We start from the raw sequence: 13,247 nt of genomic DNA on the forward strand, positions 1-13,247 counted from the left end.
CGGGCTGGGGGCTAGGGACTGAAGAGTTGTCCGACGCCCGTCAACAGCCTGAGGAGTTAAACTAACAAAGGGCTAATCGCGCACCAGAGCCCCCCCGGAGCGGAAGCAACGCCTCGCGCCGCCCCCCGCCCGCGACCCTCCCTAAGTTCAGGGCCGGCAATGGACTCGCAGCGGGGCCTGCGGCCAGGCCGGGGCCGGACTCGCGTTCGGGATGCTGGAAACAGGTAGGGCGAAGAATAAAAGCCCGAAAGAGAAGAGTCGGCGCTTCCCGACCTGGTCAGCGCCGCAAAAAGGGAAAACGAGGAGGGCGAGAGGCCCCGGGGCCGAGTCCCAGCCGCGGAGCCCTGCTTCCCAGGGAGCCACCAGACTCAGCTGACGGGCCGCCACGCTTTGTTACCGGCTGTGAGAAGCTCCGGCCGCCGCCGCCATCGCCCCCGCCCCGGGGCGTCGCTTCCCGGCGGTTCTCGCCTTCCTCGGCCGAGTAATCGATCTCCCCCTCCTCGGTCTTGAGGCGCTTGGCCTGGCTCTCGTAATCCCGGTCCTCCTCGTACGTCTCCCTGGGGGAGGATGAGGAGGAGGACATGGCGGCGGCCACAGGGACCGGCCGGCAGGCCGGTGGGGGCGGCGGCGGGGTGCGGGCCTCGGACGCCGCCGGCCAGTCCCCGTCACCGGCAGCGCCTCTCCAGCAAAGCTCTGCGCGGACAAGCAGTCCGCGGGGGCCCCGCGCCCTGGAGCCGGGTGGCTGAGGAGGGCTGGCGGGATGGGGAGGCACCCCGGGAAGAGGCTCCGGAGCAGCCGCTCCCCTTTATCACGGGGCGGACATCCAGCCTCTCCCTCCTCCTGCGTCTCCGCTCCCAGCCCGGAGGAGCGAATCTAAGGATGGGGACGCGACCGTGGCTTCCGGTCTTCCCTCCTCCCCTAATCCGCTCCTCGCCGCCCAGGCCGAGCCTCCGCCCCCGCCTTCAAGGCAGCCGCCCGGGATCGAATCCAGCCGCAGCCCGCGGGAAGCGCCCCCCTCCCCAGTCCGGGCCTCGCTCCCTATTGGCAGAGGGAAAAGCCGACCAGGCTTCCAATTGGCTGTAAGGACCGTTCGTCAAAAGCTGCCCACGGACCGGCCTCGTCCCCCCACCCCCTCCCAGCCCCTTCTGAACTTGCGGCTGGCCTGCGAGTCCTCACCGCGTAACGCCCGCCGCGCGCTGCGCGGGAACCGTTGCTGCTCCGCGGCCGTTAGCGGTGTTGCGCCATCCCTAGGTGAAGCGCGGAGTGAACCCCGGCGGACGAAGAGGCGTGCTGTGGCCCCAGAGCTGCGGGTGTTAACCACCCTCCCGCTAATTTAAATGCTTTTATTCTCTTCAAAAGAGAAAATTCCTGCCCATACACCTCACACAGCCCTGAAACTACAGGGGGTGAAGAGAGAAAAGAGCTTAGCCTTCTCCCCATGTTATGTTCAAATCTGATACAAGTGGGTGGACTCTTTCCCCTCCCCTAAGTAGATGTTCCAGAACAGTCAACATTTCCTGAGGTGCAAGTCTGAGGAAGACGCTCCACTGGGGGGACTTTCCGTTTGATCAGTTAGCACTCCTGGGTCTTCACCCTTCTTTCCTGAAGATACTGAGGACTTATTTCAAACTTCCATATAAAGTTTCATCCCAATCCTTCCCTTTCTGGGCGATCTATTTGTTTCGTATTTAACATGATTATTATTTTTGGAAGATAAGAAAGCTTATCAAGAGTGTCTGCCTTTTGGACCACACAGAGCTCATTTCCTCTGTGGAAACCTGAGGCCTCCACAAGGTTCTTCTCATCTTGTAATAGGGCCCTTTATACCTACCTATTAGGATGTTCTGTTTTAAGGCAGAGAAGCGCTTGAAGACAGGAACTGGGCTCTTTTCATCTTTGCAAAGCCAGTTTCTGAACAGGCCCCTGCACACAAGTTATGCTCTTAGCAAAACGGAATGAGTGGTCTTTGAGAAATAAAAGTCCAGTGTCTTTCAGGAGAGGAAATGGCAAAGCTCAGGCAACCTAACTGCCCTCTGTGACTTGAACGCTTGGTGGAGTGCCTAGGACCAAAATTCACTTGTTTCACATGTCCTTGTCCCTCAGAGGCTTTCCTAAATATGGCTCTTCCTTTCCTAATGGTGTGGATCATTTCCTCCCCCAGCCTATTCTCTTTCCAGTTATTTCCTCCCAAAGAAAGCCATTTTTATTTATTGCTGACAGTGCTTTCACCTACAGTGTTTTGTACTTTATAATTCACACTGCCTGTCATTTTAGGATCCAATTGCAAGTTTCTTCACAACACAGCACAGCTAGACTCAAATTCTTGTGTGCCGCAGGTGTACACTGATAAAGTAGAAACAAGAAACAATTAGAATTTATTTTTTTTAATTACTACAATAAAGTGAAAGTAGAAGTATCAAAGAGGAATCTCAGATGAAGAAACGTAGACAGAGCACTGGGAACAATGAGCAGAGCCCAGTGACCTGGTACAAACTTTCTAAATATCTTGTGTGATACTGAATATATTTTAAGTTCTCAAAGCCTACATCCAACGTATGGCTTCAGTTCAGTCGCTCAGTCGTGTCTGACCCTGCGACCCCATAGACTGCAGCACGCCAGGCCTCCCTGTCCATCACCAACTCCCAGAGTCCACCCAAACCCATGTCGATTTCTCGGTGATGCCATCCAACCATCTCATCCTCTGTCATCCCCTTCTCCTCCTGCCCTCAATCTTTCCCAGCATCAGGGTCTTTTCAAAGGAGTCAGCTCTTTGCACAAGGTGGCCAAAGTATTGGAGTTTCAGCTTCAACATCAGTCCTTCCAATGAATATTCAGGACTGAGTTCCTTTAGGATGGACTGGTTGGATCTCCTTGCAGTCCAAGGGACTCTCAAGAGTCTTCTCCAACACCACAGTTCAAAAGCATCAATTCTTTGGTGCTCAGCTTTCTTTATAGTCCAACTTTCACATCCGTACATGACTATGGAAAAACCATAGCCTTGACTAGATGGACCTCTGTTGCCAAAGTAATGTCTCTGTTTTTTAATATGCTAAGTTGGTCATAACTTTTCTTCCAAGGAGTAAGCGTCTTTTTATTTCATGGCTGCAGTCTCTAGTGATTTTGGAGCCCCCAAAAATAAAGTCAGCCACTGTTTCCACTGTTTCTCCATCTATTTGCCATGAAGTGATGGGACCAGATGCCATGATCTTAGTTTTCTGAATGTTCGGTTTTAAGCCAACTTTTTCACTCTCCTCTTTCACTTTCATCAAGAGGGTCTTTAGTTCTTCACTTTCTGCTATAAGGGTAGTGTCATCTGCGTATCTGAGGTTATTGATATTTCTCCCAGCAATCTTGCTTCCAGCTTGTGCTTCATCCACCCCAGCATTTCTCATCGTGTACTCTGCATATAAGTTAAACAAGCAGGATGACAACATACAGCCTTGACGTACTCCTTTTCCTATTTGCAACCAGTCTGTTGTTCCATGTCCAGTTCTAACTGTTGCTTCCTGACCTGCATACAGATTTCTCAGGAGGCAGGTCAGGTGGTCTGGTATCCCCATCTCTTGAAGAATTTTCCACAGTTTATTGTGATCCACACAGTCAAAGGCTTTGGCATAGTCAATAAAGTAAAAATAGATGTTTTTCTGGAACTCTCTTGCTTTTTCAATGATCCAACAGATGTTGGCAATTTGATCTCTGGTTCCTCTGCCTTTTCTAAAACCAGCTTGAACATCTGGAAGTTCACGGTTCACATATTGTTGAAGCCTGGCTTGGAGAATTTTGAGCATTACTTTGCTAGCATGTGAGATGAGTGCAACTGTGCAGTAGTTTGAACCTTCTTTGGCATTGCCTTTCTTTGGGATTGGAATGAAAACTGACCTTTTCCAGTCCTTTGGCCACTGCTGAGTTTTCCAGATTTGCTGACATATTGAGTGCAGCACTTTGACAGCATCATCTTTTAGGATTTGAGATAGCTCAACTCGAATTCCATCACCTCCACTAGCTTTTTTCATAGTGATGCTTCCTAAGGCCCACTTGACTTCACATTCCAGGATGTCTGGCTCTAGGTGAGTGATCACACCATCATGATTATCTGGGTCGTGAAGATCTTTTTTGTACAGTTCTTCTGTGTATTCTTGCCACCTCTTCTTAATATCTTCTGCTTCTATTAGGGCCATATCATTTCTGTCCTTTATTGAGCCCATCTTTGCATGAAATATTCCCTGGTATCTCTAATTTTCTTAAGAGCTCTCTAGTCTTTCCCATTCTTTTGTTTTCCTCTATATCTTTGCATTGATCACTGAGGAAGGCTTTCTTATCTCTCCATGTTATTCTTTGGAACTCTGCACTCAAATGGGTATAGCTTTCCTTTTCTCCTTTGCTTTTTGCTTCTCTTCTTTTCATAGCTATTTGTAAGGCCTCCTCAGACAGCTGTTTTGCTTTTTTCTTGGAGATGGTCTTGATCCCTGTCTCCTGTACAATGTCACGAACCTCCGACCATAGTTCATCAGGCACTCTATCAGATCTAGTCCCTTAAATCTATTTCTCCCTTCCACTGTATAATCATAAGGGATTTGATTCAGTCATACCCAAATCGTGTAGTGGTTTTCCCTACTTTCTTCAATGTAAGTCTGAATTTGGCAACAAGATGTTCATGATCTGAGCCACAGTCAGCTCCTGGTCTTGTTTTTGCTGACTGTATAGAGCTTCTCCATCTTTGGCTGCAAAGAATGTAATCAATCTGAATTCGGTGTTGGCCATCTGGTGATGTCCATGTGTAGAGTCTTCTCCTGTGTTGTTGGAAGAGGGTGTTTGCTATGACCAGTGCATTCTCTTTGCAGAACTCTATTAGCCTTTGCTCTGCTTCATTCTGTACTCCAAGGCCAAATTTGCCTGTTACTCCAGGTGTTTCTTGACTTCCTGCTTTTGCATTCCAGTCCCCTATAATGAAAAGGACATCTTTTGGGGGTGTTCTAAAAGGTCTTGTAGGTCTTCATAGAACTGTTCAGCTTCTTCAGCATTACTGGTCAGGGCATAGACTTGGATTACTGTGATATTGAATGATTTGCCTTGGAGACAAACAGATCGTTCTGTCATTTTTGAGACTGCATGCAAGTACTGCATTTCGGACTCTTTTGTTGAGTATGATGGCTACTCCATTTCTTCTAAGGGATTCTTGCCCACAGTAGTAGATATAATGGTCATCTGAGTTAAATTCACCCATTCCTGTCCGTTTTAGTTCGCTGATTCCTAAAATGTCAACATTCACTCTTGCCATCTCCTGTTTGATCATTTCCACCTGCCTTGATTCATGGACCTAGCATTCCAGGTTCCTATGCAATATTGCTCTTTATAGCATCAGACCTTGCGTCCATCACCAGTCACATCCACAACTGGGTGTTGTTTTTGCTTTGGCTCCATGTCTTTGTTCTTTCTGGAGTTATTTCTCCACTGATCTCCAGTAGCATATTGGGCACCTACCAACCTGTGGAGTTCATCTTTCAGTCTCCTATCTTTTTGCCTTTTCATACTGTTCATGGGGTTCTCAAGGCAGGAATACTGAAGTGGTTTGCCATTCTCTTCTCTAGTGGACCACATTTTGTCAGAACTCTCCACCATGACCCATCCATCTTGGGTGGCCCTACATGGCTTGGCTCATAGTTTCACTGAGTTAGACAGGGCTGTGGTACATGTCATTAGATTGGTTAGTTTTCTGTGATGCAACCCCATGGATTGAAGCCTACCAGGTTCCTCCACCCATGGGATTTTCCAGGCAAGAATATCGGAGTGGGTTGCCATTTCCTTCTCCAGGAGATCTTCCCAACCCAGGGATTGAACCCAGGTCACCTGCATTGTAGGCAGACGTTTTACCATCTGAGCCACCAGGGAAGCCCAACTATGGATTATACCAAGTTAAAATGCAGCTCTCACACCCCTCAGTTGGTAAGGAAACCCAGCCTTGCTGAACATTGCTACTATACTCATGGTTTACTTAACTTATAGTAGGTTAGAGTCAATATGTACTAGTATTAAACTTAATTCTTTCTTTGGACAGCTCAAATCAAACTGTTAATTTAAATGACTTAAGAGGTAGGGATTTCCTGGTGGTTCAATGACTGAGACTCAGTGCTCCCAATGTAGGGGTCCTGGGTTCGCTACCTGGTCAGGGAACTAGATCCCACATGCCATAACTGTAAGATCCCACATATGGCAATGAAGATTGAAGATCCCATGTACTACAACTAAGATCTGGTGCAGCCAAATAAATAAATATTTTTTAAAAGATTGAGAAGTAAAACTCAGGAAGCATGTTTAAAAAGACATAGGTTTTTAAGTTCACTGTGAGTGACCTTTGAGCTTACTGCAGATGAGTTGTTCAGCGACAGTAAGTTCTTAGATACAGAAAATGCTAATTAGCCTGCACTAAAACATGAGAAGAGCTAAAGAAGGAAGGCATAAATTATATTCTGCATAATTTAACTTAGGTGAGATAAAGAAACTACACACTTCCTGGTTAGCCAGAAATGCCTTTAAAACTCAGAAATACTTTGTAATTCACGCAAATAATCAGTTATTTAACTCAACTGGAATCTCTTTTGCACTACTTTGTGCATATAGCCTCAGGCCTTTGACAAATTGTCTGCTTGATTGGATTGACTGTTGTTGATTGGTGTAGGCAGCAGCCATGAATTCCCATTGACACAACTCACAGGGGACTACAGGGTTATCCTAGAGTGGGAGAGAAGTTCATGGACAGTCTCAGGAAACTGATAGTCAAGGTCCTTTAGCCCCAAATTGCCTTTTAGTTTTAAATCTCATTGCTGACCTATATAAAATAATTTATAAGATATTTTGCTGGACGATGAAGGGACTAGAAAACTATATGAGCTGGTTTCTGTCTTCTCAAAGCTTGCAGTTAAATTGAGGAAACAAGGCATATACTCAGGAGAGACTACAAGGCACATCTAAAGTGTAAGTCATTCAATCGTGTCTGACTCTTTGTGGCCTCATGGCCTGTAGCCTTCCAGGCTTCTCTGGCCATGAAATTCTCTGGGTAAGAACACTGGAGTGGGTTGCCATTGATTCTCCAGGGGATTCTCCAGATCCAGGGATCAATGACCTGGGTCTCCAGCATTGTGGGCAGATTCTTTACCATCTGAGTCACCAGGGAAGCCCCACCAAGCACATCTAACATACATGTAATCACAGCAGCCACTTAGCATGCTGTATGCTGTGCTAACCACTGCAAGGGTCATGTCAGTTAAGTTCTGACAGAAACCCCCTAACAGAGGCATTATTATTGCTGTGGCCATGGTACAATTAAAGAAAGTCGAGGAGAAGTTAAGAGACCTGCCCTAGAGTCACAATTAGTAAACTGGAAAGCCAAGACTGGAACCCAAGAATCTGATTCCAGAGCCAGTACTTTCATCAAGAAGAATGATGATTTAAGTGTTATTTACTGCCACGGACATACAGATCAAATTTAGAGTCACTTATCATGATACTTATTCATTCACTAATTTCTAACAGGGCTTATACCTGTAACTCTGGGAAGGCATAAATAGATTTATCACCTTTTTCACTGGTATAAGGAAATTCAATTAGCTTCCATAGGAAATTACAAATATACTGTTTTAGTATTCATTTTAAAATGTAATTTCTATAGACAAGGCCCAGAAATCATAAAGTCTCACCATCTTCTGATGGATGCATTGCTTTGAACAACTAGAGATACAAATGATAAGATTTTATGCCCAAACTCAATTTTCAATATTGCTGTTTTGCTGAATACACAAAATTTTGTTTCCTGCCTTAGCTTCTGCAAAAATCAAAGCCTTCATCTTACCTGTGAACAATATTATCCAAAGGATTGTAACCCTAGAGATGTGTTTTAAATAAGACATATTTAACATGAAGGGATTCTCTGGTAGCTCAGCTGGTAAAGAATCTGCCTGCAATGCAGGGGACCCCGGTTCAATTCCTGGGTCAGGAAGATCCCCTGGAGAAGGGAACAGCTACCCACTCCAGTATTCTGGCCTGGAGAATTCCGTGGACTGTATAGTCCACGGGGTCGCAAAGAGTCAGACACAACTGAGCAACTTTCACTTCCAGCTTCAAACAAAGTCCATTCAGAAATATTTCAATTATTAATAGTTCCTATGAAAGTTTGTCAAATCCAGAGTATATTGTTTGTGATACCATTTTCCTTGTATGAGATCACCAAGAATGAGCACTATGGTGCTATTACCAAAACTAACCCCTTTAATTCAGTCCACATTTGGTTAGTTTTGGTGAAAAGAAACCACCGTTCCAGGAGGATGCGCCCTGCAGGAAGTGCATCAAAGCACTATTACCTAACTGTGCAGTCAAGTGTAACCACAATGGTATTCTATTTCAGATGCTGTCACCCAGCACATTCTGCTTTGGGCCGGAGCTGCCACTGTGTTTGGTCTCTTCAAAAAAAAACAAAACAGTAATTTGTGACAAATCTGCAAAATGAATACATTGACCCTAGAACGATATGTGGTATATGACCAGACAGTGACAGGTCATATTCTTGTTATCAGTTATAGCCACTTACCCCTAGTCTTAGCAACAATATTGACATTATTTTTACCTTCCTGTCTGACTCATGTGAACTGATAGTGTTTAGACATCTTTAAAAATAACTGTAATAAATAGAGTAAAATCATAGCATCTGTTCACTGTTTAGAATAAATAGAATTTATCAAAATAAATTCATCTTGCATATGAAAATAGAGGTAAAGCAAAATTAACCAGGTGCTCACTTCGGCAGCACATACACTAAAGTTGGAACCATACAGAGAAGATTAACATAGCCCCTGAGCAAGGATAACATGCAAATTCACGAAGCATTCCGTATTTTTGAGAGAGTGGACATATGTATACCTATGACTGATTCATGTTGATGTATGGCAGAAAACCACACCATATGGTAAAGCAATTATTCTTCAATTAAAAAATAAATGAATTTTAAAAAATTTAACCAGTGGCTGTTAACATTTAACAAAATGGTATTAAGTGCTACAGATCACCCCAATAGTTTGTGACCCGTAGCATGTAATACCTTTTTGTTAAATATGAGTTCTCATCTAACAGATATCTTGGATATGGCCCACCCCACCCCATCAAGGAAATTTTTCATAAGGAATTTACTAATAACCTCATCCTTTTCTGATCTTTGATGGCCGATATAAAATGACAAGAAATGCTAACAATAACACATAAACTAGATTTTTTGACGGTTTTGTTTGTTTGTTTGTTTTTGACCTTACCGTGTGGCATGTGAGACTTTAGTTCCCCATCCAGGGATTGAATCCATGCACCCTGCAATGGTAGCTCAAAGTCTTAAGCATGGGCCCACCAGGGATGTCCCTAAACTAGACTTTTTAGACCTCAGTTTTTTGACCTTTGCTGTCTAGCTTTCTTAGCCTGGCAATGTCTTTCATTCTAAACATTATTCAGTCGCTAAGTAGTGTCCGACTCTTATGTGACCCCCATAGACTGCAGCATGCCAGGCTTTCCTGTCTTTTATATCTCCTGGAATTTGCTCAAAGTCATGTCCATTGAGTCAGTGATGCCACCCAACCATCTCATCCTCTGTTGCCCCCTTCTCCTCCTGCCGTCAATCTTGCCCAGCATCAGGATCTTTTCCAGTGAATCAGCTCTTTACATCACGTGGCCAAAGTAGTGGAGCTGCAGCATCAGCACTTCCAGTGAATATTCAGGGTTGATTTCCTTTAGGATCAATTGGTTTGATCTCGTTGCTGTCCAAGGAACTTCTCAGGAGTCTTCTCCAGCACCACAATTTAAAAGCATCAATTCTTTGGCACTCAGCCTTCTTTAATGTCCAGCTCTTACATCCAAACATGACTACTGGAAAAACCATAGCTTTGACTATACACACCTTTGTCAGCAAAGTGATGTTTCTGCTTTTTAATATGCCATCTAGGTTTATTATAGTTTTTTTTCCAAGGAGTAAGCATCTTTGAATTTCATGGCTGCAGTCATATGTTAGGGGACATTTTAATAAAATAGAACAGATTTTAAACAGAATTGTATAACTGTTTCTCTTGTTGCTGTTTATTTTTCCAAACCATTGCACCACTTTCCCCAACCCCACCTATAAGACCAGAAAATTAATAGGCCACCTTTATTTTAAGACAAAAGAAAAGGGTCTTGCCAATACATCATCCCCCCTGCACTACACCCTCAGGAACCACAGGTCAGCTGTTGTGTTTGGCTTAGACCTATGCTGTCCAACACAGCAGTCACTAGTGACGCACAGCTATTTAATTTAAATAGATAAATATAAGGTTCAGTTTCTGAGTCATACCAGCCATACTTAAGTAATCAATGACCACAAGTACAATTGGCTGCAGCTTTAGACAGTACTGGACTGAAGTGTAACATAGAAGATGACTGTGTCTTTTTCATCTTTGTGTCTTTAAAACCTAAAACATTGCCTGGTAGGTAGGAGGCACTAACTAACTAGACATTTCTTGATCTAAATCAAGCTTCTCTTTCACATAGCTCATGAAAAAGAAACACATAAAACATGTGAACTTTGCAAATTATGACTATGCTGGTGTCTCAAAGACTGATTTATAATTTGATGTGCTCTTCACCCATATTTGAAATGAGATCATTTGTAAGATATAACTCTGTTTTTCAAACAACTAAACAATTAGCTTATTTTGTGCACTGAATGTACCAAGATGTGTATTAAATGTGTAAAGCAACAATTGTATTAAATGTGAGAGAGGCATATTTTAGTAAAAGGTTTCCTATTGTGGATTTTTTTCAGAAGTAGAAAATTCCTCTCCCCAAATGAGTAGTCACTCTATGATTTATCTTTCAGAATACCTTTATATGAAAATCAGGATTTGTACTGAATTGAGAATTAGGCAAACAAAAATAGTTCTCTCTAAAGGTGCTCTCATAAGCATCCAATGTTGAAACCCTTGTAGGATAAAATTATTATTATTAATTATAAACACTCAGCACTGTGTAGCACTTTGCTGTGTATAACGCAGTTTCACATACTTGGCATCATTTTTTTTTTAATTTATTTTTTTTTGTCATACATTGATATGAATCAGCCATAGATTTACACGTATTCCCCGTCCCGATCCCCCCTCCCACCTCCCTCTCCACCCGATTCCTCTGGGTCTTCCCAGTGCACCAGGCCCGAGCACTTGTCTCATGCATCCCACCTGGGCTGGTGATCTGTTTCACCATAAATAGTATACATGCTGTTCTTTTGAAATATCCCACCCTCACATTCTCCCACAGAGTTCAAAAGTCTGTTCTGTATTTCTGTGTCTCTTTTTCCGTTTTGCATATAGGGTTATCGTTACCATCTTTCTAAATTCCATATATATGTGTTAGTATGCTGTAATGTTCTTTATCTTTCTGGCTTACTTCACTCTGTATAAGGGGCTCCAGTTTCATCCATCTCATTAGGACTGATTCAAATGAATTCTTTTTAACGGCTGAGTAATATTCCATGGTGTATATGTACCACAGCTTCCTTATCCATTCATCTGCTGATGGGCATCTAGGTTGCTTCCATGTCCTGGCTATTATAAACAGTGCTGCGATGAACATTGGGGTGCACGTGTCTCTTTCAGATCTGGTTTCCTTGGTGTGTATGCCCAGAAGTGGGATTGCTGGGTCATATGGCAGTTCTATTTCCAGTTTTTTAAGAAATCTCCACACTGTTCTCCATAGCGGCTGTACTAGTTTGCATTCCCACCAACAGTGTAAGAGGGTTCCCTTTTCTCCACACCCTCTCCAGCATTTATTGCTTGTAGACTTTTGGATAGCAGCCATCCTGACTGGCGTGTAATGGTACCTCATTGTGGTTTTGATTTGCATTTCTCTGATAATGAGTGATGTTGAGCATCTTTTCATGTGTTTGTTAGCCATCTGTATGTCTTCTTTGGAGAAATGTCTGTTTAGTTCTTTGGCCCATTTTTTGATTGGGTCATTTATTTTTCTGGAATTGAGCTGCAGGAGTTGCTTGTATATTTTTGAGATTAATCCTTTGTCTGTTTCTTCATTTGCTATTATTTTCTCCCAATCTGAGGGCTGTCTTTTCACCTTACTTATAGTTTCCTTTGTAGTGCAAAAGCTTTTAAGTTTCATTAGGTCCCATTTGTTTAGTTTTGCTTTTATTTCCAATATTCTGGGAGGTGGGTCATAGAGGATCTTGCTGTGATTTATGTCGGAGAGTGTTTTGCCTATGTTCTCCTCTAGGAGTTTTATAGTTTCTGGTCTTACATTTAGATCTTTAATCCATTTTGAGTTTATTTTTGTGTATGGTGTTAGAAAGTGTTCTAGTTTCATTCTTTTACAAGTGGTTGACCAGTTTTCCCAGCACCACTTGTTAAAGAGGTTGTCTTTTTTCCATTGTATATCCTTGCCTCCTTTGTCAAAGATAAGGTGTCCATAGGTTCGTGGATTTATCTCTGGGCTTTCTATTCTGTTCCATTGATCTATATTTCTGTCTTTGTGCCAGTACCATACTGTCTTGATGACTGTGGCTTTGTAGTAGAGTCTGAAGTCAGGCAGGTTGATTCCTCCAGTTCCATTCTTCTTTCTCAAGATTACTTTGGCTATTCGAGGTTTTTTGTATTTCCATACAAATTGTGAAATTCTTTGGTCTAGTTCTGTGAAAAATACCGTTGGTAGCTTGATAGGGATTGCATTGAATCTATAGATTGCTTTAGGTAGAATAGCCATTTTGACAATATTGATTCTTCCAATCCATGAACACGGTATGTTTCTCCATCTGTTTGTGTCCTCTTTGATTTCTTTCATCAGTGTTTTATAGTTTTCTATGTATAGGTCTTTTGTTTCTTTAGGTAGATATACTCCTAAGTATTTTATTCTTTTTGTTGCAATGGTGAATGTGAAAAGAGACAAAGAAGGACACTATATAATGATCAAAGGATCAATCCAAGAAGAAGATATAACAATTATAAATATATATGCACCCAACATAGGAGCACCGCAATATGTACGGCAAACACTAACGAGTATGAAAGAGGAAATTAATAGTAACACAATAATAGTGGGAGACTTTAATACCCCACTCACAACTATGGATAGATCAACTAAACAGAAAATTAACAAGGAAACACAAACCTTAAATGACACAATGGACCAGCTAGACCTAATTGATATCTATAGGACATTTCACCCCAAAACAATCAACTTCA

At 43.0% G+C, this 13,247-nt stretch overlaps 1 protein-coding gene and 1 non-coding gene across 2 annotated transcripts in view; one reads left to right on the forward strand and one right to left on the reverse strand.

Annotated features, from left to right (window-relative positions):
* HNRNPLL (heterogeneous nuclear ribonucleoprotein L like) overlaps positions 1-950 on the reverse strand; it is a 38,669-nt gene extending 37,719 nt beyond the window's left edge. The window contains exon 1 of the mRNA XM_043468364.1: positions 398-950. Coding sequence (XP_043324299.1) covers positions 398-583 — 186 coding nt within the window. The 5' untranslated portion in view covers positions 584-950. The remainder of the gene's footprint in view (positions 1-397) is intronic.
* Positions 951-8,781: 7,831 nt separating this feature from the next.
* Positions 8,782-8,888, forward strand: LOC122442739. The gene has a single exon (XR_006269735.1). It is a non-coding gene; the product is annotated as a U6 spliceosomal RNA (small nuclear RNA).
* The last annotated feature ends 4,359 nt before the right edge of the window (positions 8,889-13,247 follow it).

Source organism: Cervus canadensis, chromosome 5, assembly GCF_019320065.1.
Source record: "Cervus canadensis isolate Bull #8, Minnesota chromosome 5, ASM1932006v1, whole genome shotgun sequence".
In the NCBI taxonomy this organism is placed as follows: domain Eukaryota; kingdom Metazoa; phylum Chordata; class Mammalia; order Artiodactyla; family Cervidae; genus Cervus; species Cervus canadensis.